Here is a 26,349-nt window from a genome sequence, read left to right as displayed (position 1 = left end):
TTGCTATGCTGTATTAGGAGGAGAACATCACCAGACAGACATTTAAATTGTTTTATTCAACTAAAACAACAACAACGTTATGTATTCTGGATGTTTTTCTTCAACAGCAAACATATAATATTTTAACAAAACAAGCATATGAATTTAATTTAAAAATTCAAGTTTTTTAAAATCAGGTTTGTTTTGGTTAAAATTCTTTTAAATTAAATTAAAATAGTTAAATGAAACAGTCAATTTAATTTTTGTTGGGTTTTTTCAATATGTCAGCCAGGTCAACATGAGAAACTTAAAATATTGGCTTCTGCAGCTAACTCAGTCATCTTCACCTTCATTTTCCTGTTTGTTCATAATCTGGAAAAGAAAAAACAAGCTTTCCTGCTTTTTCAGGTCCCAAACAATTTCTCAATTTGGAATGAATTAGTCCAAAGGAAGAAAATATTCTTTCTACACCGGAAGAAGAAGCTACTGCTGTTAAAAGGGAGATCATCACTTCAACAGTCTCTGAATCCAAGTGCTTAAGTGACTTCCACCAGTTCACTGATGTAACTTTCTTTAAAACATCAAACATATATTTCTTGAATGGTTCACCCTTAGCTCTGAAGTTTATTACAGTTGGCATTATGGAGAGATGATTGCTGGGTGTCCATGTCATAACCAACTCCTCTTCTTCAGCAGTTAAGGTTTGACCTTGGTGCCGAGTATTGAGATTATTTACAAGAAAATGAGCTGGAGATAGTGCTTGTCCCATTCGTTTTTTTAATGCTTGTAATTTAATTCTGTCATTGCATATTTCTCTTTTTAAGTTCTAACTCGGTTCCTTCCAAATTTCAACAGCGTCAGCAATAAAACAGCGATTTCCCTTGCATTTTGTTCAAGGCTACAGAAATAGGCTTCAGGGTACTTGGCATGTGTTCAACATTTCTCTTAAGTCCAATGCTGAGAACTTGGGCTGTGATAGTGCCATTTTTTCCCCCACTACTTTGTTCACAAACTGTCAGCAGGTTAGGCCAGTTCTTGATATAGTGCTCAAAACAGTCCACTACTGAGTTCCATCGCACGTCTTCTGGGAGAGTTAGCTTGGTTCCTCCCACTTTTTTCAGAGCAGCTACTGCAAAGTGGTTGATACGGAAGTATTTTGCGATTTCAACAACATTAGCTTTTATTTGTGGAACACTGAAGTCTTTGGCTAGGAGATGCATCAAATGAGCACTGCAACCGTATGATATTAGCTTGCGACTCTCTTCTAAATAATTTCTTCTCATCTTGGATACATTTGCAGCATTGTCTGTGACCAAGCTGCATACTAGACATTTGAATTTTTTCCACAGTTTGTTATAGCTTTTACTGCTACTTCTTGTAAGTATTCTGCTGTGTGTACATTTCCAGATGTATCAATTGTTTCTGTAAGGAAGACAATCCCTTCTTCTGTTGTCACACAAGCAGGTACAACAGGATCATTGTGGACATTGCTCCACCCATCAAGACTCAGGTTAACAATTTCACTCTCTAGACCTTTTGCAAACTGCTCAATTTCTCTTTCATACACTTTATCCAGCAATTTGCCTGCAACATCTGCTCTGTTGGGTGGACTGTATCCTGGTCTTAATGACTGAATCATGTTAATGAAGCATGGGCTCTCAATCATACGGAAAGGAGAGTTTGTTGCATAAAGAAACCAGGCAATTTTTTCATCAATTACCCCAATTTGTAATCTGCTGGTTCTTATCACAAACTTATCTATGGTTGTTCCTGGATGTTGTAGATATTTTTTTCTTTTTGCAACAGGTGATATACTGTGGCTGTGTGACATACATGATGTGACTGAAACACTATCATTGGCAGGTAACTCTGAAACTATAGAAAATGATGATGATCTTGAAGGTGGATAGTTTTCAGAATCCTGTATGTTGAGGATGGATTCTCCTAAACAACATAAGTCAATGCAGTTAATTAGTATTACCATACTGCTCATTTAGTACTACTCATTGCATTCACTGACACTCAGTACTACTTTAAAGGTGAAATTGTAAAAGGAAGATCTGCCTATTTCAGCTATTTATTTTTTAATCACAACTGCATCTGAAATGGTAGTACCATAGAGTAACAACTATATATTTTTTGCTCAAACATGAGAATTCAAGACTAGTCCAGAACGAAGACAGGCAGTCCTAAAGAAAGACGTATGAAATAAAAAAGTTTACCAACCTAAAGGTCCTGCATGTTCAGACATGTTCCTTTCATCATCTTCAACGCAGCTTCCTCCTGAGAAGGAACACTTCTCATGCTGTTGTTTCATTTGGGTAACCAAGCCTTGCATTTCTTTGTTGCACTGTTTGCATTTTGCACGCATGCCCGTCTTACCCACAGGTAGAGAAACTTCATTAAAATATTCCCAAACTGGGTCTCTTTTACGGTCTGCCGCCATTATAGGTTTTCCCTTCTAGTGAGAGAATGGTATGGTAGATCTCAAATCAATGAAGGCTACACTGAGAAAGACCTCAAGGCTTCTGGAATATGCTGCTCAAACAGTTTCACTTTTGTTTCTACTGCCTGTCCGTCCCCTCCCACATTTATCTCCAGACTTCTTCTCCTTGTCCAGATCTATTCCGCCCCCAACAATCTTCTATTCATTTGAAACTTTGCACTTTTAGAGAGGTAAGGGATTGACTGTGTACACAAATTTGCAGAGGGACAATAGGGTTGACGTCTGTTATCTCTCACCTCCATATAGTATGTATTTATTTAAAAACATTTTTGCTGTTAACAAGCATGTTATCTCTGGAGACATAAATCCACAGTTTGAGAACTGCAAAACTAAGCATCTCTGATGGTATCTTTTAGACTCAGCACTGAGTCCCATTGTGTAGATAGAAAGATTAATCTAAATAATCTACACAGAAGCCTCTAGAACTCCATAAAATTGAGTCCCTAATCCATGAACTATTGGAACTCATTTGCAAAACTTTTCTTAAACACTACATGAATATATTGTCTCATACTATGGAATTAGAATTTATAATCCCTAATCCATGATGAGAGATCTTTGAGCTATAAAGTATATCTTTATATAAAATGTTTTTTGGGAAAAAAACCTATCAAAAAAAATCCAATTGAAATAAAAAAATCGGATTAAAAAAAATCATTGATTTTTATCCACCCTGCCATGCAGCCTTCAGTCATATCACTCTACTGGGTCCTACCACAGGAGACATGCCTGGTATTGGTAGTCTGTGCCCCAATACTAGAATTAAAAACCTGCCACTATGCAGAGGCTGCTCCTGTTGTAGTTCTGACCACCACCACACACAGGTACATTCACATTAGATGGCGTTAAAACACTAGGTACTCCCAACAGACAAAAAGACACCGCACAGAATGGGGGGACGAGAGAAAGAAACTCATTCTCTCACCTGCTGACTCCCAATTGGACAGAATATGGGATGCTATCATCGTGCATTACATCCTATTGTCGAAATGGCCATGAGCAACATGTAGACAAAGCAGCCCAGATTGTAACATGCATTACCGTTACTTATTGTGTTGCATCTGGTTTTTGTGTACTTGTTTTGTTTTATATTTTTTACAGACATTAGATCTGCCAGTGTTTGTGGCCTGACACTCAGCAGAGCACTGATACCTCAGACATTTTATGGTATACTTAGATTTAAGAAAGGCATTTGATCAAGTTTCACAGAATATTCCCAGAGAAATATGAAAAATGCACACTAGGTACAGCAGGAGAGAGGAGCAAGAGTTGAATTTGTATACACTGTACACTAGCTATCAGCAGAACTCCCATGCTCAGAATCATAGGGAAGAACATGCAGCACATACCAAATCAGCAGATCAGAGCATTACAAACTGATCCTCAGATAAAGAGGAGTGCTAAATGGCACAGACCAATATCTCACTGCAGTTTGAAAAATTAAAACATGTAGATGGAAACAATCCCTCCCAATGTCTTATGAAAGGTGCAGGGAGAAACAAAAAGGAGATGGATGGATTAAAGAGCGGCATTAGGTACCACAAGCATAGGTCATGACTAGTCTTCCTACCTCCATCGGACTAATGAAGTCATTCATTCCACTGTTGTACACATAGATCATGGCATCATACAGATGATTTTCCCAGCACAGGAGAACTACCTGTATGGAAACAAAGCAGATTTCCTCAGCTGTAGAGAATCCTTGTACAGAACAGCCTAACAGCTTCCATTAGCCCATTAATTCCCTTCCTGTATTCACTCAAAGACAGCTCTGACCATAGCACTTATCCTAGCCAGCTGCAGGAAAACAGCGGCATGGGTGGTTGTTTTTTTTGTTTTGTTTTTATTGGGGAGGTGGGGGGAAGGGGTGTTTATTGAGGGGGCGGGGGCGGTGTGCAAAGTTACACAAGTGAGAATTTGCAATATGCAGAATTCTGCCCAGCCACCAGGGTGGGGGAGACAGATCTGACTTATGGCTCTACACTGTACATCTGTAATCCATGGCCTGTCTGAGGTACTGGAATGAGAAATCCAGGTCTTCTTAATTCCTTACAGCCTTGACCTCTGGAACAAGGGAGCCAAGAGAACAGCTCTCCAAATGTAATGGCTTTTGTTGAGTTAGTAAGTTGTTGTCCTGTCATCATGCTATCAGCCAGCCCCAAACCAGGGGTGCCCACCAGCCTACCAGTTAAATATATTTCAAAAAAGTCAAGGGGCCACAGTTCATACCTGAGGATTCTCTGCCCTGGTACACTCCCTTTGCACTAACTCAAGTGTCAAAAAGGGAGCCGCCCCTTCCTTGGAACACCCAGCAGCCGTGAGTCAATATATTTTACTCCAATATCCTGGTGCAGGGGGCATATCAGGAGTGGATGCAGCTAAAGCATGCTGCATTCTGGCTAATCCCAGCTGCTTTACAGCATGCCACAGGCACATACTGAACCGTTCCAAGTTAGAGCAATGTCCAGGTTGCTCTAACTTGTGCCAAGGCAGAGAATGATGGTGTAGTGATTGATGGCTGCTTCTCAGCTTTTCCCCTCTGCTGGGCTGCCCTGGGGACTGAGTGGACGAAGGGAACCATCCTTTGTTATGTGCTCCCCTAGGCCAAGACCGAGCCTGCTGAGCTCCTTCATTGCTCCCCCTGGGGCTTCCACAGCCTAGCCGGGAAGCAGACAATGGGGAAACCAGAGCTACCTTTCTCCCTGCCAAGCTGATGAGCAAATGCAGAGGAGACAGTAGCCATTAGTGCTTCCAGCTCACATCACAGCTGCTCCTGGGGCTAGAGAGGAGGCACATGGGTGACCATGGTCCCTACCATCTCCTTGTAGTCATGGCCCACTTCAGATGCTTTGGCTGAAAACAAAAATAGAGGCTACAGTGCCTTGAGAATATTTTCTTCTTAACTCAGTCACCCATGAAGGCAACTGTGTGGTCCCCAAGGTCACAAATGCCCTAAACAATACACATATTAAAGTAATGTAATTAAATTAGTGTGGTTAAAAGGATGTCGGGTGTAGTTTCGCTAAAATGCTGCTGTTCTCTGGGTTAAATTTTATCTTCAGTTACTGACTGAAGACAATGAGGTTGTTTAAGTATAATAAGGTCTGAGTTTGGCCTGCATAATTTTTATTACTGGTGACGCTGGAGAAAGAGGAAAGAACACAGCTTAACTTCCCAAATCCAGGTGGAGTTTGCTGGGCCAGCAGTTACAAAAAGAGAGAAGTTTACAAGGAGTATCCTGGGATATGTAGAATGCTGCCTTGTACAGCAGAGCTGCCACTCGTGCAGATGAAGTCCATGATAGTTTCATAGATTCCAAGGCCAGAAGGGGGACAGCGGGGGGACAACAACAACAACAAAAAAAGCAGTTACTAACCTGTTCTTCAATAAGAGTTCCACATGCCATTTCAATTCAGGTGTGTGCATACTCAGTGTGCCAGAAATTAGAGATTTTTTCCCTTAATGATATTCGTCGGGGCAGTTCATGCAATCTCCAGTGCCTCATTCTGCTGCATGATGGTATAAAGAGCAGAGCCACCTCTGACCTCCTTCTGTTCCTTCTTACCGGACAGATTCTTATATAGAGGGGAAGGAGAGTGGGTCAAGAAATGGACACGTGCAACATCTCAGAGAACAAAAGCTATATAATTGGTTAGTAACCAGTTTTTCTTCGTGTGACTGCATATGTCCATTTCACTTCAGGTGACTCACAAGCAGTTCAACCTGGAGGTGGGTTTCAGTACCTGAACAATAACTGAAGGACTACTTGACCAAACTTGGCCTCATCTCTAGAATGCTGAGATACAGCGTAATGAGTTCTAAAGGTGTACACCAACAAAAAAAGTTGCAGTGATACAATTGTCTGTTATAGCTACCACAACCAGTAGAGCTGCAGAAGTGGCTCGAGATCTTGAAGAACGTGCTACCCGATCTTGAAGGTTTACATTAGCAATGTCATAGCAGATGAAAGTAGGAGCAAATCCAGGACAAGATTCTCTAGGTTGAGACTGGAAGGCCTTTTATCCCGTCTGCAACTGACACAAATAGCTGGGAGGATGACTTAAACAACCTAGTTCTATCCAAGCAAAGTTCCAGAAGACTGGAAGAAAGTTAGTGTGCCATTTTTTAAAAAGGGTGACCCGGCTAATTTTAGGCCTGTCTGCCTGATATCCATCCGTGGCAAGATAATGGCGCTCTTCAATTGGGATTCGATTAGTAAAAAATTAAAGGAGAGTAATGTAATTAATGGAAATCAACATGGGTTTATAGACAATAGATCCTGTCAAACTAACTTGATGTTTTTTTTAAAATCAAGATTACAAGTTTGGTTGATAAAGATAATAGACTTCTCTAAGACATCTGACTTGGTACCATACAAAATTCTGATTAAAAAACTACAATGATATAAAAATGACATGGCACACATTAAGTAGATTAAAAATGTGGTAACAGAGGTCTCAAAATGTAATTGTAAATCCATGGTAATTTTGGCCTAAATCCACAGCAAATAGAATAACCTGTTGGGAAATACAGAGGTGGGAGAAATTGGTCCAAAACTAACTGGTATTCTGTTCCTCAAACAGGCTGCTTACAAATTCCTGGCTGTCTACAAGACCCTACCACAAAAGGAAACTGAGGAGGTGTAGGTCTCCCCCTGTGATTTTTCCTGTAGTAGTCAGGCTGTCTAGGAGTGACAAGCGGATACTGTTGGTATGACTGAAGACAGAACTGTTTCATTTCAGGGAAAGGAGTATACATGCCCAATGATTTCAGAGTGGCCCTCAAGTCTTTGAGCTCTGAAGCTTCTCACCAGTCTGCTAAGAGAAGAGGGTAGGATCCCTCAAAGGAGAGATTCTGGATAGTCTGTTGGAACTCCTGCAGAACACCCAATGACTGAAACCGTGATGAATATCTGTGCATTGTTTCTGCTGATGCCATCACTCTGGCTGCCAAATCCACCCCATTTAATGCAACTTGGAGAAAGGTCCTAGCTACCAGTTTGCCCATTTCCAAGGTGGCCTGGAACTCCTGCCTTGCATTCTCTGGCAATTTGTTTGCAAACTTCAGTACATGGCCCCAGAGGGAAAAATTGTATCTAGCCAAAAAGGCATGCTAGTTAGAGACACAAAACTGCAGGCCAGCAGCGGAATAAAGCTTTCTATGGAAAATGCTCAGTCCCTTTGCTTCTTTATCTTTTGGGGGACAAGAAGGCCATCCCTGATGCTTGTCTTGGCAGTAAACAAAAGAGCACAAGGAACCTGAGGGATGGAGGTAGAAATGTTGATAGCCCTAAGAACAGACAAAGTACCTTTGCTCAGTTCTCTTGGCTGTCAGCAGCAGAGATGATGACATTTGCCACAACAATCTTGCGGGCTCCAGAATGGCTTCATTTATAGGCAGAGCATTTGGAAAGGTCCTATTGATGTCCGTAGTTCTGCCAGCCCATAGAACTCTCTTGCATGACCTTGACTAGAACATCAAGAGAGGAAGCAACCCTCTATCAACTTCTGGTAGGGCCTGTAGTCACCCTGAAAAGGCAAGCACATGCCTGACACCACAGTCTCATCAGGTGATGATGAGGAGCAGCACAAAGGAAGTAGAGATGGAGCCTCCTGTACGGAAATTGATGGAAGTTCTGGCACACAAGGCTGTTCCAGCTCGGTACTGGGAGTAACATCCTGAGCCTCCTCATGGAAACTAATCTAGAAGGAAGAGGAACCTGGTAGGATCTGCTGGTGGTGGAAAAATCCTATGGGTTCCCATATGGCCATTGGTAGCATATAGGACCCAAGCCCTACCAGCCCAAGGATTCAGATCCCTGGATCACCTTAGGATATCTGCTAGGCACTTGGAGCAGAATCATCATGAGGAAGGCAAGAGAGGAGCAAGGGGCACAGAAGCCTACCTCAGTCTCTGAGGAAAGATCCTGAGTCACCTGACCATGGACATGCTGTACCATGCAGTGCTGAGGTCCAGTGGCACACCTCCAGAGATGTCAGTACCAGAGACAGCATGCAGAGTTTGCCCTTGGACTGCACTGTGCAAGGAAGCGCCAGACAGTCTGAAGTCCCTCACAATACTGAGAGTCTTGGAGGCAAGTCTGAAAACTCAGACTGAGGGATCAGTCGGTAACGGTTGATTTGTCTCCTGCACTGCTGAAGAATCCAGCACCAAGAGACGGTAGTCCTGTGCCACAGCATAAGCTTCCAGCATTGCTGGTACTAAGAGATTTCCCTGCTGCTGCATTGAAGGGGATGGCACTGCAGTGGGGGTCCACCTCAACAGCACAAACAGCAGTGCCACAGTCAATGGCTCTGGGCAAGATGAAGTCTGTGCCCGAAATGTATCTTCCCAGAGAACACACTATCCTGTCATCCAGCTTGTTTGCTGGCAGACAGTACTGAGGCCCTCAATATTTTGGAGGAGTCTGGCCCTTAAAGGCATGCTGTCTGTGTTTCTTCCTCAGCTCCATGGAATGGGATAGAAGTGCGCCTCAGACTCTGCACCTAACAGAGGAAGAAATACTCCAGGTAAGGCCCCAAAGGCCTAGAACCCAGGACTGCAGAGCACCTAGGCAGCTGATATCTCCAGGCTACTGTAACCCAGTGGCAGCTGTAACTAGGGTGACCAGATGACAAGAACAAATATCAGGATACATGGGGGGGCAGCCACACGCTCACACCCCCCCCCCCCACCAGGGCTGGCTCTAGGTTTTTTGCCGGGGGGAGAGGGGGGGGGGGGAGTGCCGCTGAAGCAAAATATCAGGACAAATGGCATCCCAACCGTACATCCGTCAGGACGCGGGACAAACAACTAAATATCAGGACAGTCCTGATTTTATGGGGACGTCTGGTCACTCTAGCTGTAACCAGCTTGCAACTCCACTTCCCATGACCCACTATGGACAAAGACCATGGGAAGTTCCGCCTGAAGCGTTTGACAGATAGACTCATGGCTCCTGATTGGCTTCCTGCCTTATATAAACCCCCAGGGGTGTTCCAGGAAATATCCTTGCAATGATGTGGATCTCCTGTAGCTACCACAACCATTCCTGCCTCTTGCTCCTGAATTCCTGGCTTTTACCTCAGCTTGATTAGGACTTTGCCTCCTGACTCAGACGCTGACCTTTGGTATCGACCCTGGCCTGGAACCCAACTACGAACATCTCTGCTACTTCCAGCATCAGTTTTGTCCCTGCTCTGACCCTTGACCCTGACAGCCTTTGTTCGGATCCTGACACTCAGTGACCACGTCAAGCAGGAAGATGGACACAGGACACCCTCCATGAGAAGGTGACGCAATCTCACCTCCCTGCAAATTTTGGTCCAGGTCTTGAAGTCTCTGCAGATTTGACAGTGGTCCCGGATGTGACCCTCACCACGGTACTCAAGGCACCTGGAATGAGGGTCACTGACTGGCAGATTTCTTGCTGACGGTGCAAGGCTGAAAGCCCAGAAACCGAGGCATGCTCTGGTGCTTGGCATCAGCATCCAGAACAAACAGGAACCGACACGCTAAGAAAACTAAGAAAAATGACTAATGAAACTTATACTCATTAACTATGCAATGAGTACTAATAATTATATACCAGAGAAAAATAAATCCCTGAAAGAGAAAGCAGGAACAAGCTAACCTGCTCCAACTACCAATCACGGGAGGCAAGAATGAACTGAGAGCAATGAGGGTTGATCTGCCCTTTATACCAAAGTGCAGAAGCATGAAGCAGCGGAGACTGCATGCGCTGCCCCGAAAGATACTGCCAAGGGAAAAAAGTTTGACTCTGGTGCACTGGGTGCACACACATCTGAAATGGAATGGACATATGCAATCTCTTAAAGAACAATTGTGATCATCTGTCCTCCTGTATAACATAGGCTGTATTAACTTGGCAGTTCACCTGCTGTATGTCTAGGCTGGTGATATCCATATGCACAATGCAAGCCTCCATGTCCTCCATTAGGTTCTTATCTTGGTAGTGAAGCAGCAAGTCTTTCATCACTTGAGCTGTCATTCCCATCAACTTATCACTTAAAATGTAAGGCTCCAGGCACTCCAGAAAAACACCCTTTGCCACTGAATTCTCACTCAATTTGTCATACATCTGGCTGAACAGAAGATCACTAAGAGAAAAAAGTGACAATTACTTATTAAAATGAAGATTAATTAAACTCTATTAAATGTTATAATGATCTGCTTTCTATACAAAACGAGGTAACTACAGCATTCTGCATTTCTTAGCTTAATAATTGGAAACCCCACTTAATACCAATGTAGACACAGTTTAACACTTTTACAAATGTATCAATCATATTGTAGCCTAGGAGGGAAGCTGGTAGAGGAAGCTTTAGCAGAGTGGTTCATGAGTTCAATTGCACCCACCAAAACACCCTTGGGGGGCAGGTGGGGAGCCGTATTCACTCCTTTGCACAAGAAATTATATGCAGCTCTATAGCCCAGCACCTGCATCATGGTGCTACTGCTCCCAGCCATATCACTGTGCAGTGATGTCAGAGTCACGTGCTGCCAGGGAGGCCCAAAGGGCAAAGTCTGCCAGAGGGTGTCTGGGTATGGGGGGGGGCATGAGGGTTCCCCCATGTGTCCCAGTCTCCAGGCAGCAGGACACAGGGCTCATTGTGGGGCCTCTCCCCACTCTGCACAGCAAGATCCAGATGCTGAGCAGAGATGCCTCCCCTACCATACACCGGGCAGGGTGTCTCTTGCCTCCGTGAGTAACTTGCAAGGCCCTGGGGTGACCAGCACTGAGAGTGGGCCCTGGACCCTCACTGGACCACATCCCTGCCCTAGCATTCATTATATCATGCTCTCTTTTTATTTTTTTGTTTTGTTTCATACTGTGATTACACTACAGTTTAGTATAGTGCAAGGGTTCTCAACCTTTCTTTCTGAGCCCCTCTCCCCCCAACAGGCTATAGAAACTCCATGGCCCAGCTGTGCAACAACAACTGTTTTTCTGCATATAAAAGCCAGGGCTGGCGTTGGGGGGTAGCAACGGGTGGTGGGGTTCGGGGTCCCAAGCTGCAGTCCTGCACAGCAGGGCTTTGGCTTTCTGCCCTGGGCCCTAGCAAGTCTTAACACCAGCCATGCTTGACGAACCCCCTGAAACCTGCATGCAGCCTCCCAGGGGGCCCCGGACCCCTGGCTGAGAATCAATGGTATAATGCATTCATTGAACACGGAGGCTACATCCACCACTGGAAGCTGGTGAAATAGTTTTTTCAAAGAACAGTGAAAACTAGACAACAAAGTGCCTCCAAATAAAGTCAGAGAGGTGCTGGGTCCACACACAGTTTCTGTACACAACTATTTTGGTTAGCGTGATTTTTAACCAAATAGTTATAACCAGCACAACTCCTGGGGTGGATGCAATTATACCAATATAAAGACCATATTTCCCTTCCCTATGAAATAAAATAGATCAGTATAAGCACTTTTACATCAACTCAACTGTGCCCACACTGGGGAGTTGTATTGCTTTTACTAGACTGGCATAGTTAGGTGGTATAACTAATTTGTAGACAAGCTCGAATAAGCATTTAACATGCAGGAAAAGTCCTGAAGTAAAATAGGGACAAGAACTAGTAGACCCAGAAAATCTTTTCCAATTCTATCTCATCTAATTCTTGGAGTTGGAAAGGTGGATGATTTACTAGAGGAGATAAAGAGAAGTGTGGGAAAGCAATGTGCACGTAAACTAAACAGAACTTTTAAAAAAAAAAAAAAAGAATAAAGTGACTAAGTGGAAATGAGAAATTTTTTTAATACAAAATTAACACAGTGTCAGCTTTTCATTTTCCTGGTGTGAAATTTTCCTGCTTTTACATAGACTGACACTGTGGTTTAATAATTTTACCGAAAGGGTTTAACATGAATGAATCAAAAACATTACTTTTGAACTGGGATGAATATTCATAACCTGGGGGTCATTTGTCGAAGGACGAGAAATTACTCGGTGGGGGAATGTAGAAAATTCATAAAAGGAAAATCTGTCAAGTCAATTTCACAGTAGTTGTAGCAAGAAAAAAAAAATCTAGAACAAAGGTGCTGAGACACTATGGTGACCAGTTCCGTCATAAAATCTATAAAGATTGGATAGACAGATCAAATATAAGTGTATTGATGGAATCCAAAAAGTCTTTGACATTTACATGGATACAGAAAAGACCATTACATTAGGTAGGGTTAGAAAAATTAGAAGTGATAAACTCTCCCTGCTTTATTGCATAACTGGCTTGGCAATAGGGAGGAAGGTTAAAAACAAACTTCCCCTTTTGGCCTATTATTCCATAATTGTCAGCTATCAGGTTTTTAACACCTGTTCGGGTCACCATGAGACAGAGCATACAGGACTAGATGGGCCACTGGCCTGATCTGTGATTGCAGTTCCTATGGTTTCCTTAATCTGACAGACAAGCATGCAAACTGTCTTACGTTCGCTGAAGTAAAAGGCAGTAGTCGACTATGACAGGCACCATATCCTGTAGAAAGACCATGAAGAAAGTGTGAGTAACTCAATCACAGGTAATGTCAAACGGTGTACATTATCAGTATGATCAATACTGTGAAGAATCAATGACCGTCAAATAGTAGGTAGCTCACACATTTAGGCAGTTGCCCAATTACAATTATACAGCTGTAACTCCTCCAAAGCTACACCCACATCACAGGCCTTTCCAAATTCCAGCAGTAACAAAAAATTTATTTTAGTAAAGCAGCCAGCAGAGACTGCAAATCATATCTGGGCCCCGTTAGGCGAGCTGCTGCAGACACAACACAGACAAAATTGACAAAGATGTAACAATTGCAGAGGAGAAGTACAAGGACAAAACATGACAGTAACACACATCTCTCAATTTGCAGGTTTCAAGACCTTTTAAAAATCTTCCATACTTGATGAGTGGATGACAAGGGATTTGGGCTCAGCTGGACAAAGGGAAAATAAGGAGACAACGGCCAGCGAGTTTGATTTGGATTCACTTGGCAATGGATTTTCAGAAAAGGTTTCTGGACAGAGCTGGACAAGAATTAATTCTTGAGGAAAGTTTTGAGGTATGTTCCACGTTATTCTGGCGCCCCATTTAATAGTACTGAGAACCAAGGCATCTGAGGGGATTAGAGGTGGTTGAAGACAGAAGGCAGCTAATCTTCCTCTCCATAAATCTTCTGAAGGAGGAATTGGCAGACTGATTAAACATTTTGGAATATTAAAATATATCTCATTTTCTCCTGATTCAGTGGGTGAGGCTACCCCTCTACTGAGAGTTCTAGGAACCCCTAAACCCGTACCTGTCAGCCTGGACAGCCTTCTCTGGACACCTGAGAAAACCCAAGTCCAGTGGCAGAGCTCTCTCTCTGGTACCTTGTTCGGCATAGCTTTTACTCTTCCCAAAGGGATCACATTCCATTGTGAACCCCTCAGGTCTCTGCCATGGGTATCCAGAATTCCACAAATTCATCTCTGGACACTGCTCAGCTTGACATACTCAATCTTCACCTGTCTAGCCAGGGTCAAATTAAGGTGTAATTATGCCATTGTTCAAAGAGGCTCAACTTTTAAAGAACGGATAACAAAATGTAACAACTTTGAAAGCAGATTAGAATGAAGCCTCCCGAAGGCCACATCAGTGCTCCAGATGCAGAGTATAGCACCTTGTTCTTCATCCAGAGAATTAGAAAGTTGACAGGTTTCAGAGTAGCAGCAGTGTTAGTCTGTATGCGCAAAAAGAAAAGGAAGACTTGTGGCACCAAATTTGTTAGTCTCTAAGGTGCCACAAGTCTTTTTTTTTTTTTTAGAAAGTTGAGTTATTTTCTGGTCATTATGTCCCAAGAGCTCACTGTCTTCTGGAAGAGCCGTTTAACACCACAGCATTTCAGTTCTGAAATATTCTGTATACAAACTCCTGTTTGTAGGACTGATTTTGGAATACTCCAGAACTCTCAAGCAGATTATGGTGCTGGCTGTAGAGGATTGCTACATACCCTAACAGAGCACACAGGGGATTCAGTCTATTTCTACTGGTGTAGATTAGAAGACATTGAAAATGAGAACAGTCATACTTGAATTAAGAATACCTAGGAGTAGCTAATACCTAATTTCTCAAAGAAATCACACATTTCTTGAATGTTTCAACAACATTTAAAACCTATTATATAAAAAAGTCAATGACTTTCAGAGAAAAGCTACAATTTTATTGTAAACTGCAGTGTTGATCAAGAGAGCATCTGAGGTGCTGTACCTGAAAGTGTTGCTCCATAACTTGGATTTTACCCTGGTCAGGACATTTCTTCAAAGTTCGATCCGCATAATGGAAGAGGATTTCAACCATCTGGATGAAAAGATAACAGTAGGAAATTTTCCTCACATACTACTATCAGCAGGGTTGGTAGTACCACTGTATTAATGTTGCCCAACATTTCCCATTATAACAACTTGTTTTCAGTTGGTTATAAAACTTTGCCAAATTAACTGTTCCACCTGAAATTCTGCACGCCATGTATGTGCCTCAGACTGAATTTTTTTTTTCCCTCAAAATTTCACTCAAAATGGTTCAGCCATTTCCAATAATGAGGTTAGGGAAAAATACATTTTGCCATGTTGAAAAAACTCTAACATGTCCTTTGAAAAGCTGTAGTGCAGGGGTGGGCAAACTACGACCTGGAGGCCATATTCGGGCCTCAAGCTCCCACCGGGGAGCAGGGGCTCGCCCCGCTCTGCGCGGATCCTGGAAGCAGCGGCATGTCCCCTCTCCGGCTCCTACTCATAGGGGCAGTCAGGGGGCTCCGCACACTGTTCCCGCCCCAAGCGCCACCCTTGCAACTCCCATTGGCTGGGAACCACAGCTAGTGGGAGCTGAAGGGGTGGTGCCTACGGACAGAGTAGTGCACAGAGCCACCTGGCTGAGCCTCTGTGTAGGAGCCAGAGAGGGGACATACTGCTGCTTCTGGGAGCTGCTTGAGGTAACTGCCCCCCAGAGCCTGCACCGCTGACCCCCTCCCATGCCCCAACCCCCAATTTTGTGAGCGTTCATGGCCCGCCATACTATTTCCATACCCAGATGCGGTCCTTGGGTCAAAAAGTTTGCCCACCTCTGCTCTAGTGCCCTCATGCTTTGGAGCAAGGACTTGAAATTTGGCATAGGGTGCCCTTTGTTTCAGTGAAGTGCTTTTTTCCATTACTAAGAAAATCTGCCCAAATTTTGCAGTTACAAGCTTTTTGAAAAATGACAGTTTACACATGCTCAGTAGAGAATAGTCAGTAGAGAATAGCTAGAGATTCTATCTGCACTGAGCATGCTCCAGCCTGTTAGGAGTGTTAGTGACAATGTAGAATTCATGCCTGCATCTTTGCCTGAGATAGAATTTTGGGTATTGTCTGCCTGTTTGGTTTTTAATACTCTTATAATCTATATATTCACATATCTTATACTAATGCGTGTGAACAAAGGATAAAGACCTTGCTTCTGCCCAGCCAGATGGGTTTATTAGTACAATGAGAAAGAGATAAGAAACAGAGCACAGCTAAAATGTTACAGCATATGGTGGGAGTATAACATACGAGCATACACTGGAAGGCTGCCTGGCTCTTCTCTCAAGCAACCAGTTAGGAGAGGTAAAGGGGAAGGAGGGGTGTGGTGGAGTGGTGCCCCACCCCCATTCCAGATTGGGCTACAACAGGCCAGAGCAGCTGCACAAAGCAGCAGCCAATCAGGGAGGGCCTGTTAGAGAGCCAATCAGGGCCAGTATTACAGCCAGCCAATCAGGGCTAGGCTAGGCCCTATATAAAGGCTGCTTAGGAAGGGAGCAGGTAGTCTCTCCCAGGCCTTCAGAGGGTGAAGGTCTTTCTCCTGCATGAGGAGACTAGCACCAGGGACAGCACAGGGCTAGGCAAATAAGGGGAGCAGAAGGGAACTCCCGCCCAGTATCTGCAGGCACTGAGAAAAAGGGCCTAGCCGGTGCAAAGGGGCCAAAGGGGAAACGGCCCAGGGTGAGAGACGGACGAAGGGAGAGAAGGAGGGCAGGCAGGAAGGCTGCTGCCAAAGGGTCCCTGGGTCAGGACCCAGAGTAGGGGCCAGGCCTGGTTCCCCCCCTTGCACTTCCACCTGGCCATTGGGAGTGGCCATCACAGGCCGCACCAGACCCCTGCCAAAAGGGGTTAGACTTTGGGGTGTGGTTGGCCATTGTGGCTGGGGCGAAGAGAAGGACTGCTGATAACACCAAACCCCCGGAAGGGGGTGAGACCGGAGCAGTGGGCACTGCCAGAGGGCAGTGTCCTGAAGAGGACGCCATGAGCTGGGAGCAACATTGGTTGAGACGCCAATCTAGGGTGAGAGACGGATGGGACAGAACAGGCAGAGGGCGCTCTGCACGAACTGAGCTAATTCCCGGAGTGAACAGCAGGAGGCGCTGCAGTAGTGAGTCCCAACTCAGTCACGGGGGGAGGGCAATAAGAAACACAAAGCCAAAGTAAAGTCTGGCCTTGGCCAGAGCACAACCTCACTCTTTACCCCTCCCACGGGATACAAAAGAGGTGGGATGAAAACCCCAGGCTCACAAGCCTCCAAAACGGAACATGACCATAAGCTGTAAAGGGTGAGATTAGGGACCTGCACTGCAGGTATATTTGGGCCTGATAAAAAGGGGGGAATGGGAACACAGACAAGGCTCTGCAGTGTCAGAGCTGGGAAGGGGGATACAGGGTAAATGGGGTCACTGGGGAACAGACTCTGGTGGCGTGCAGAGCTATGGATATGCTTGCTTGGAACTAACCCCAATAAACATCGCACTGCCTGCACTTCAAACTTCTGGTCTTCTGCTTTCTGTCTGTGTGACAAGAACCAGGGGAGGAGGTGAGGGGAAAGCCCTCTAACACAGCCTAAGGCTGCAGGACCTGAGCAAGAATTTATCTGAAAATGCTTCTAATGGCAGTTGGGGCCAATAGCATTCTGTTTTTTCCACTGAGGTTTCAGCTTTGAATTGAGCTTTTTGATGGTCAGACAGCTGAGGGACGCTCATCCTATCAAAAAATTCCTGGTTTGTTCTACCAAGAACATCTGAGTGTACAAAAGCTTTCTATACAATAAATAGAGGCTGCCAGAATGTCTATTCTGCATGTCCTGCTGTTTGGTTTTTCTTGATTGTTAGTACAAAAAGTAGGAATGGGAAATGGGTGACAATTTAAGACCTGGCAGCTGAAGCAACAGACTCTTCACAATAAATAAGATGCATATGTTCCAAATGTAGCAGCTTCCTGAGCTTTGCTCAGCATAAGTGAAAGTCATTTCTCCAATATAAAAGACCCACTATTTACATCAAACTATTGCCATAGATTTTCACTGTTTAAAAACATACCGGGGATAGTTGGTTTTGGAACGCCTTGGTGCCTGTGAACAAAAGGATGCTCAGGAGTCTGAGGGCAGGTTGAATATTTAGTTACTTCTGAATTGGTCTTCGCTGCAACTAAACATTTCATTGTGCACTGCCCACAAAAACAAGACTCAGAGGCAAGTGGGCAATGTCAACTGGAAGAGATTATTTTGCAGGTACAGGCACATTTAAGACACCCACTGGAAGTCAGGCTAGGTACATGCAGGATAGCTGCCAATATTGAAGTAGTGAAGTCTAGTTCTTGAAGGGTACATACTGGCTGGGATTGGGACTCTGGTACCTGTGAAGTGCCAAGAGGCAGAAGAATGAGTTAAATTTGGCACATACTAGATACCACATCCTGCAAGTAGCTTTTACCTGAAGTACACGCTTTGTCAGTATGCCCAATCGCTAGTTTCTAATCAGTTCTCTTTCAAATAAAGCTCATTAAAAAAAAAAATCACAACCCTCATACGCACACCTACAGAGATTTTTGGAGGACAGAAGCCAATTCTTTCAAATAGTTGAGGGGTAAATTAAGAGTGGTATCAATACATATGAAATTGGGATTTGGAACTCACTCGGTCTGCAAGGACAGACTTTCGCTTATTGGCATCCCCAGACAACCCTGTAAAGGAATATAAAGAGAAAAAAAACAAAGGTTCCTTTTCATAATCAATATGTAAATGGAAGTGAGGTCTCATTTCAGCTCCCAAAACTCAGAAATGATAGACTTAACTGCTGAAACCCTTTAGCTGATGTAGATATCCTGAACATACTTGGACACACCTCATACAGACAGGCCCTTTGCATTAACAAACGAAACCTACACTTCATGTGACAATTAACTTAATCTGTTTATTGATGGTTTTAGAAAAAAGATTTTGAAAGGGCCCTGTTCTGATTCTGCCCCATTCAGTCAGGAGGATTTGAGTTTTAGGTAACTAAGTCTTTATCTGCATTTTTATAATCCCTTAGATTAGTTTTGTGAGGCATAATTATTACTGTATTCATAAGATGCTTTGAGATCTTTGCATGAAAGGAGCTAATTTACTGCACTACAAGTGCAAAATACATCTATCCCAATTAAAAATATGCAATTCCTTTGTATATTGAAAATTGATGTGTAAACTAAAATTTACGATTTTCGTTTATTCAAGTACTGTAGAACCTCAGAGTTATGAACAGAGTTATTAACTGACCGGTCAACCAGACACCTCATTTGGAACCAAAAATATGCAATCAGATAGCAGCAGAGATGAAAAAAGAAAATAACGTATAGTATAGTACTGTGTTAAACAAACTACTAAAAAAAATAAAGAAAGTTTTGATGTTTGGTTAATTTAAATTAAGATGGTTCAAAGCAGCACTTTTTTTTGCATAGTAAAGTTTCAAAACTGTTAAGTCAATATTCAGTTGTAAACTTTTGAAAGAACCACCATAAAGTTTTGTTCAGAGTTACAAACAACCTCCATTCTCAAGGTGTTTGAAACTCTGAGGTTCTACTGTATTACAAAGACACATAAAATACACAAGGATATTTGTCTCTGTCATGGAACTTAAAAAAGAGCAACCTGTCAAAATCCATTAGAAAATTTATAGAAAATGTAGGGTGAACCATATAAATTATAGTTCATTGTGAAATTCAGCAAAGCAGGCACAGGCATATGTAACATACTTCATCAGCTAAGGACACTTAGAGGAGAGGGTGTTACTTTAGTACCCAATAGGGCCACAAAAAACTCCACCAACTAGTACAACTGCAGGGAAGCACTGAAGTGGTGTGCTTTCCAGCTGCCCTAGCAATCCCTTGCATAGAAGCTATGCTGGCTTCTTAGTCATGCCTGCGCATAAGTGAAGATGTGCCACCTTGCTCCTCTTGTGCATTTTCAATCACCAGGGGCCTCTGACTTTTTTTAAATTCATATCAACACCTTCTTGGAGCCCTGGGAACCTTCTAGTAAGGTATGAAACACTGCTTTGCAGTAATCCCTTATTACAAGCCTCATTTTCCAAGAGTCACATTCTTTACAGTTGTACTTTTCCAGGAAAGTGAAAGCAGATGGAAGTAATTACCCCATAACCCAGTAGGGGTGGGGGAGGTGATTTGCCGCCTTAAAACAGCTAATTACTAGAAGGAGAGAAGTTTTTACTAGGAAACTGCACAACTCTACAAAAACCAGTCAGCCCATGGTCAACACATTTGCATCATCCTGATCACATTCAAACTACAAGAGCTTTTTTATTCTTCACGGATACAATTCTCACTTTAATTTCTTTTGACTAATGCTTGCTTCTGTGTGCGTGTGTATAAAAGCTACCCCATTGCTTTAAAATTAACTTACCTACTACAGCCTTTGCTTTACCCTCATGAAAAGACCATGCTAGAGCCAGGGCCTCAGTAAGACAGTCTTGTTTCAGAAGGTGATCCACTCTCTAAAATTAGATGTACAAGCAATATGGGACTCCTCAGAATTCCAGAACAGCAATCCTTTAAGCCAGTATTTCCCAACCGGTGGGTCATGACCCCCAGGCAAGTGATGAAAGACAACTGTGTGGGTCTCAGGGTATTGAAAACTATTATAATCTCAAGCAAAGAAAATCTTGCTCCCCCACTTACCTTTCTAGGTCAAGTATTCTGTCAGCCTCTCAAAACTACAAATGCATTACAAAGGCTTATTAAGATGGATACATTTTTTACTCTTGTAGTAAATGTAAGAAGGTTGGGAAAAAAAAATGTATTTCAAATAAGGGGTCGCCAACCTGGAAAAGGTTGAGAAACACAGATATAGACATACAAGGCCAAGCATTTTAACAGAAATAATTTCAGAGATTTTGAATTTTAAACAATTGGGATGAAATCCTGGCCCTATTAAGTCAATAAAAAAGTTTTGCCCTGGACTTCAACAGGACCAAGATTTTACCCACTATCATTTAAACCAGTGGTATGTGTACCCCATGGGTTACGCAGAGGTCTTCCAGAGGGTACATCAACTTAGCTAGATATTTGCCTAGTTGTATAACAGGCTACATAAAAAGCACTAGTCAAGACAGTACAAATTAAAATTTCTCAGATGACTTGTTTATACTTCTCTATATACTATACATTTCAATGTAAGTATAATATTTATATTCCAATTATATAGTAAAAACAAGAAAATAAGCACTTTTTCAGTAACAATGTGTTGTGACACTTTTGCATTTTTATGTCTGATTTTGTAAGCAAGTAGATTTTAAGTGTGGTGTAACTTGGGAATACGCAAGACAAATCAGAATCCTGAAAGGGGTACAGCAGTCTGGAAAGATTTAAACTACCAGTAACTAGGTAGTCTGTATCTGACTTAGAGGTTTTCAGACCCCACATAAGCAGTGAATGCAGTGTGCTTCCACTTCCACATTTGGACCACAACATATCAGTTTGGCAAAAGCAAGCAAGGTAATTTGTCCCGATATTCTGAGATGCAGGTGAACAGGAGGTGCAGCACAGAATCTGAAGCCTGTGAGGAAGGCACAAAGATGGCTATGCATTGCCCAGACTCTGGGCTACCAGGGGCTGCTCTAAGGGTAAGTATACACTATAGAGCTACACTAGCGCAGCTGCACCACTGTAGGGCATCTGGTGAAGACATGCTACGTCGACGGGAGAGCGCTCTCCCATTGGCATAATTATTTTACCTCTGTGAGAAGCAGAAGCTATGTCGGCATCTCCCGCTGACACAGCACCAGTGTAGACAGCACTTAGGTCAATCTAACTTGCCTCAATCGAGGGGGTGGGGGTGTCTTTTGCACACCCCATAGTGGCCGAAGTTAGATTGATTTAAGTGGTAGCATAAGCCAGCTCTAATTTACAGCAGCCTTACCCAGACTGCGCCACAACCCAGAGTTTGGCTAGCACTCCCCTGGCACAACCCTTATACTGGGGGCTGTGAGGATGCAATGTAAAGCTGTGTACACTGGCCCCACTCTGCACCTATACCAGGAAAACTCCTCTCCCCCAGAGGCTGGTTGTGGTACCTTTACTACCTTCTGTGTACCACTGGAGCAGTGTAATTAGGACTAGGAAGGGGGCCAGAATTGGCTCCAGAGATTTTTATTTGAAGGGATGTCTCACAAGTTCTCTATAGCCCACCACTGCACACTGCAGCAAGAATAATTTCCCAGGCTTCCCTGGCAGATAGTTCCATTCACTAACCTCTCCTTATACTTAGGGTAGAGCCCCCTCTATGAGTAACTTCGAAGGTACTGAGGCCTCAGCACTCTGGAATGCGGGGATTTAAAAGAAGCCCATGCTGTTACGATTGACTGGAGATTACTTTTCCTTTTACTATCCATTGAGTTCTCCTGGTCTCTCTAACCAAAACAAGCCTATGCTTTTATCATTGGCTGGTTCCTAGATTCCAAGGCCAGAAGGAACCATTGTGATCGTCTAGCCTGACTCCTTTACAACAGACCATAGAACTTTCCCAAAATAATGCCTAGGGCAGATCTTTTTCAAAAACTTCCAATCTTCATTTAAAAATTGTCAGTGATAGAGAATCCACCACAATCCTAGGTAAATTGTTTCAATGATTAATTACCCTCAATGGGAATTGACTTATAGCTACAGAGGACTGTATAATTGTAACCTGAACATATACACTGTACCTCTTTCAAGTTAGTGAAGGTGGAAACATTTCAAGACATTAAAATATTTTTGCTACGAAGATAAGGGAGAGGAAAAAATACAACCCCTATTCAGAACCCAAGCATATGCTGGAACTTGTCCCATAGCATATTGTGGTAAAAAGCTATTCTTGGGACATAGCTGTAGATGTAGCTATTATATAAATTCTAAACACTCTAATCAGATTATACTTTAAAATTTCTATTAGTCCTGAAGTTCCTTTCCGCCATCAAGCTACTTTTAAACAATTCACACAGTTTATTAAAAAACATACATGCCTCTTCTCTTGACTTACCTCTCTCCAGCTCCTTATCATCATCACATGAACAGACTGAAAAAGAGAAACAAAAAGGTCAGAAAGGGAGATGTTCCTTTATGGGCAGTTGTGCATGAGTAACAATCTATGGATTCCCACACATACATTATAGTGTCCCAGTGATACACAGAGGCTGCAACTACTCTTCAGAGACTGGAGACGTTGCTCCAAACAGGAGAATTTCCTACCAGCTATTATATAGCAAGTTTATAGTTTCCAAAAAGTTCCTACAAGACTCTGCTTAAGCCTGACCTACATTTTGAAAGAATGGAGGACACCAAGCACAAGGATGTACCTTATTGTTCCATATGTTGGGATTCAGCCTCTCTTATTTTTCACCTGTTCCATTCACTCTAGTTCTTCTTGTAAATAGGGACTTGTTAATTTCTGCATATTTCATTTGACATTTTACCCACTATACATTTACTCTGAAGTAGCACTCAACAGGGACTGTAATCCTGGGTGCTACTTCAGCACATGCCTGGGCTAAAACCAGACTGGATTCAGGAAACTTAAAATAAACAACACTGGAGTTACTGCCTACAAAACCTCTCCATTTTACAGCCCCATGTCCTAAAGCTTCATCAGAGATAAGACTGCAGCACTTAGGACCTCACAGCTCCACTGAAATCTTTCAGGAATCTCCCTTGCAGAACACTTCTTTCACTAGAATCACTAAAGCCACCTTACTCTTGAAAGTGCATACATTTCCTGAGAGCTGTCTGCATTTACCTTTGTGCCAAGATAGAAGATTTGACCACCACAGCTGCTGATGGACTGGTAACAGGCTCTCTCCCCAACCAGGGCCTGGGAAAAATATAAGATTTACTCCAGCACAAGCTGCTTTTATTTTTATTTTCAGTAAACATACATGACATATGTGGCTGTAACTAAACCCTGGCGACATTTAGCAATGAAGAAATAAAACAAGAGTTGGGGAGGACATAGCAGTTTGTCCAGTCATGCTATTCATACGAAGTGGAGCTGGAGACCTAGCAACCCAATCCCTTTCACAGATGCTTACTCATAAGTCACTGGAAAAGTCACTCAGTGCAGGGAACACTGTCTCACACTCATGTGTCAGTGATGACAATTACTGTATTCACAAGACACCACCAGAAAGAAAAATCTCATGAGAAATGGCAATTCAGAGTAATTCCAGTCTTATTTCACAACAAGAAGCATTTCTGCTCAGGTTATCTGGTTAAGGGCAGAGAGAAAGAGGGGGGAAAAGAGAAGATAATAAAACACAGAAGGATGAAATCTTCAATAGGAGAGTGCCCTGAGCATCAGCCAGGATGTTGGTTAAATATGGACTACAAGGGAAGAATATCCCCTACCAAATCACCATCCTCACTTCCTCCATCGCCTGGGTTTGTCTAGACATATCCAGATCTGGCACAACCCTGCTTAGCATATGAGACCTGATGAGATTATAACCAAAGATGATATGACTGCAGTCTTTGCATAACAGCAGCTGGAAAAAAAACCTGGTAATTTACCATAGCAAAACTGGTTGAGTGTTGCCTCTACAAAGGTTAATGGTGATTAGAGTCTCAACACAAACAACAACAACAACAAGGGGGAAGAAATGCAAGGCAAAATTGGGAAAACAGGTTAAAGAATATTTAGTTTAGTTAGATGTATTCAAGTCAGCAGAGCTTGATGAAATTCATCCTAGGGTACTTAAGTAAACTATCTGAAGCAATCTTGGAACTGTTAGCAATTATCTTTGAGAACTCATGGAGGACAGGCGAGGTCCCAGAAGACTAGAGAAGGGCAAACATAGTACTTTAAAAAGGAGAACAAAGAGGACCTGGGGAATTAAGGACTAGCCAGCCTAACTTTGATAACTAGAAAGATATTTGAACAAATTATTAAATCAATCAATTTGTAAGCACCTAGAGATAAAGAATAGCCAGCATAGATTTGTCAAGAACAAATCATGACAAACCAACCTAATTTCCTTCCTTCTCCCACAGGCCTAGTGGAGAGGGAAGAAGCAGTAGTGTGAGAGATCAAGATATTTCACATCAATCCCACATGACAGTCTCATAAGCAAGCTAGGGAAATGTGGTCTAGATCAGTGCTACTCAAAGTGGTGGTCTGTGGACCGGTGCCAGTCCGTGAGCCATCGGCTGCTGGTCTGCGCACACATTGGAAAAAAAATTGCCGGTCCCCCACATCAGATAGCTTGAGAAGCACTGGTCTAGATGAAATTACTATAAGGCGAGTGCACAAATGGTTGAAAGACAGTACTCCAAAAGTAGTTATCAATAGTTTGCTTTCAAACTGGGGAGTCTTATCTAGTGAGGTCCTGCAGGGCTCGGTCTTATTCAGTATTTTCATTAATGACTTGGATAATGGAATGGAAAATATGCTTATAGAAGTTTGCAGATAAAACCAAGCTGGGAGAGGTTGCAAGCAATTTGTAGGACAGAACCAGAATTCAAAATGACCTTGACAAACTGGAGAATTGGTCTGAATTCAACAAGATCAAATTTGATAAAGACAAGTGCAAAATACTTCTCTTAGGAAAGAAAAAAAAAAAAAATCAAATGCCCAACTACAAAATGGGAAATAACTGGTTAGGTGATCACACTGCTGAAAAGGATCTGGGGTTTTTAGTGGATCACAAATTGAGTACGAGTCAACAATGTGATACAGCTGCAAAAAAGGCTAATATTCAGGGGTGTATTAATAGGACTGTTGTATATAAGACATGGGAGATAATTGTTCTGCTCTACTTGGCATTGGTGAGGTCTCAGTTGGAGCACTGTGTCCAATTCTGGCTGCCACACTTCAGGAAAGATTTGAATAAATTGGAGAGAGTCCAGAGGAGAGCAACAAAAATGATGAAAGGTTTAGAAAATATGACCTATGCGGAAAGGTTAAAAAACTGGGCACGTTTAGTCTTCAGAAAAGAAGACTGAGGGAGGACCTGATAATAGTCTTCAAATATGGGCCATTACAAAGAAGACTGATCAGTGTACGCTGAATGTAGGACAAGAGGTAATGGGCTTAATAAGCAGAAAGAGATTTAGGTTAGATATTCGGAGAAAAAAAATTTAACTATAAGGTTAGTTAAGCTCTGGAACAGGCTTCCAAGGGAGATTGCAGAATCCCCATCATTGAAGGTTTTCAAAACAGGTCAGACAAACACACACTTGTCAAGGATGGTCTAGGTTTAACTGGTCCTTCCTCAACACAGAAGGCTGAATTTAATGCCTTCTCAAGGTCTCTTCCAACCCTACATTTCTGAGTCTGTATTCCCACTTCTGGGATGCGACCCACCCCAGCACCACTGAGCTTCAGCAGCTTTCTGAAAAGCACCATCCAATAAGACCATACAAGAACCCTCTTGCAGCACTCTGTATTGGGACCTGCCATTATAAGAGGCCGGGGGCCCCAATAACTTCAGTTTCTTCCACTCAGAATTTTAGGAGAGGAACACTGAGGAAAAGGGGAAAAATGTGGCCTTTGCATAGTCACTCTACCTGCCCA

General features: G+C 42.9%; 2 protein-coding genes across 2 annotated transcripts in view; both read right to left on the bottom strand.

Annotated features, from left to right (window-relative positions):
- The window catches only part of VPS8 (VPS8 subunit of CORVET complex), a 232,485-nt gene that overhangs the window by 139,068 nt on the left and 67,068 nt on the right, over positions 1-26,349 (bottom strand). Inside the window, exons 15-22 of the mRNA XM_074964097.1 lie at positions 23,578-23,652; positions 22,825-22,860; positions 20,212-20,302; positions 18,448-18,494; positions 14,740-14,829; positions 12,935-12,981; positions 10,383-10,605; positions 4,056-4,145 (exon numbers count right to left, since the gene is read on the bottom strand). Coding sequence (XP_074820198.1) covers positions 4,056-4,145; positions 10,383-10,605; positions 12,935-12,981; positions 14,740-14,829; positions 18,448-18,494; positions 20,212-20,302; positions 22,825-22,860; positions 23,578-23,652 — 699 coding nt within the window. The remainder of the gene's footprint in view (positions 1-4,055; positions 4,146-10,382; positions 10,606-12,934; positions 12,982-14,739; positions 14,830-18,447; positions 18,495-20,211; positions 20,303-22,824; positions 22,861-23,577; positions 23,653-26,349) is intronic.
- Positions 765-2,374, bottom strand: LOC141993472 (uncharacterized). The gene is made up of 2 exons (XM_074963017.1): positions 2,206-2,374; positions 765-1,923 (listed from the first exon to the last, which is right to left on the bottom strand). Exons 1-2 carry the CDS (start codon positions 2,348-2,350, stop codon positions 1,304-1,306), a joined length of 765 nt encoding a protein of 254 aa, XP_074819118.1. The 5' UTR covers positions 2,351-2,374; the 3' UTR covers positions 765-1,303.

This window comes from Natator depressus, chromosome 9 (genome assembly GCF_965152275.1).
Source record: "Natator depressus isolate rNatDep1 chromosome 9, rNatDep2.hap1, whole genome shotgun sequence".
NCBI lineage: Eukaryota > Metazoa > Chordata > Testudines > Cheloniidae > Natator > Natator depressus.
The sequence above is the reverse complement of the archived record's forward strand: the minus strand, read 5'-3'. Positions and strand labels throughout refer to the sequence as shown.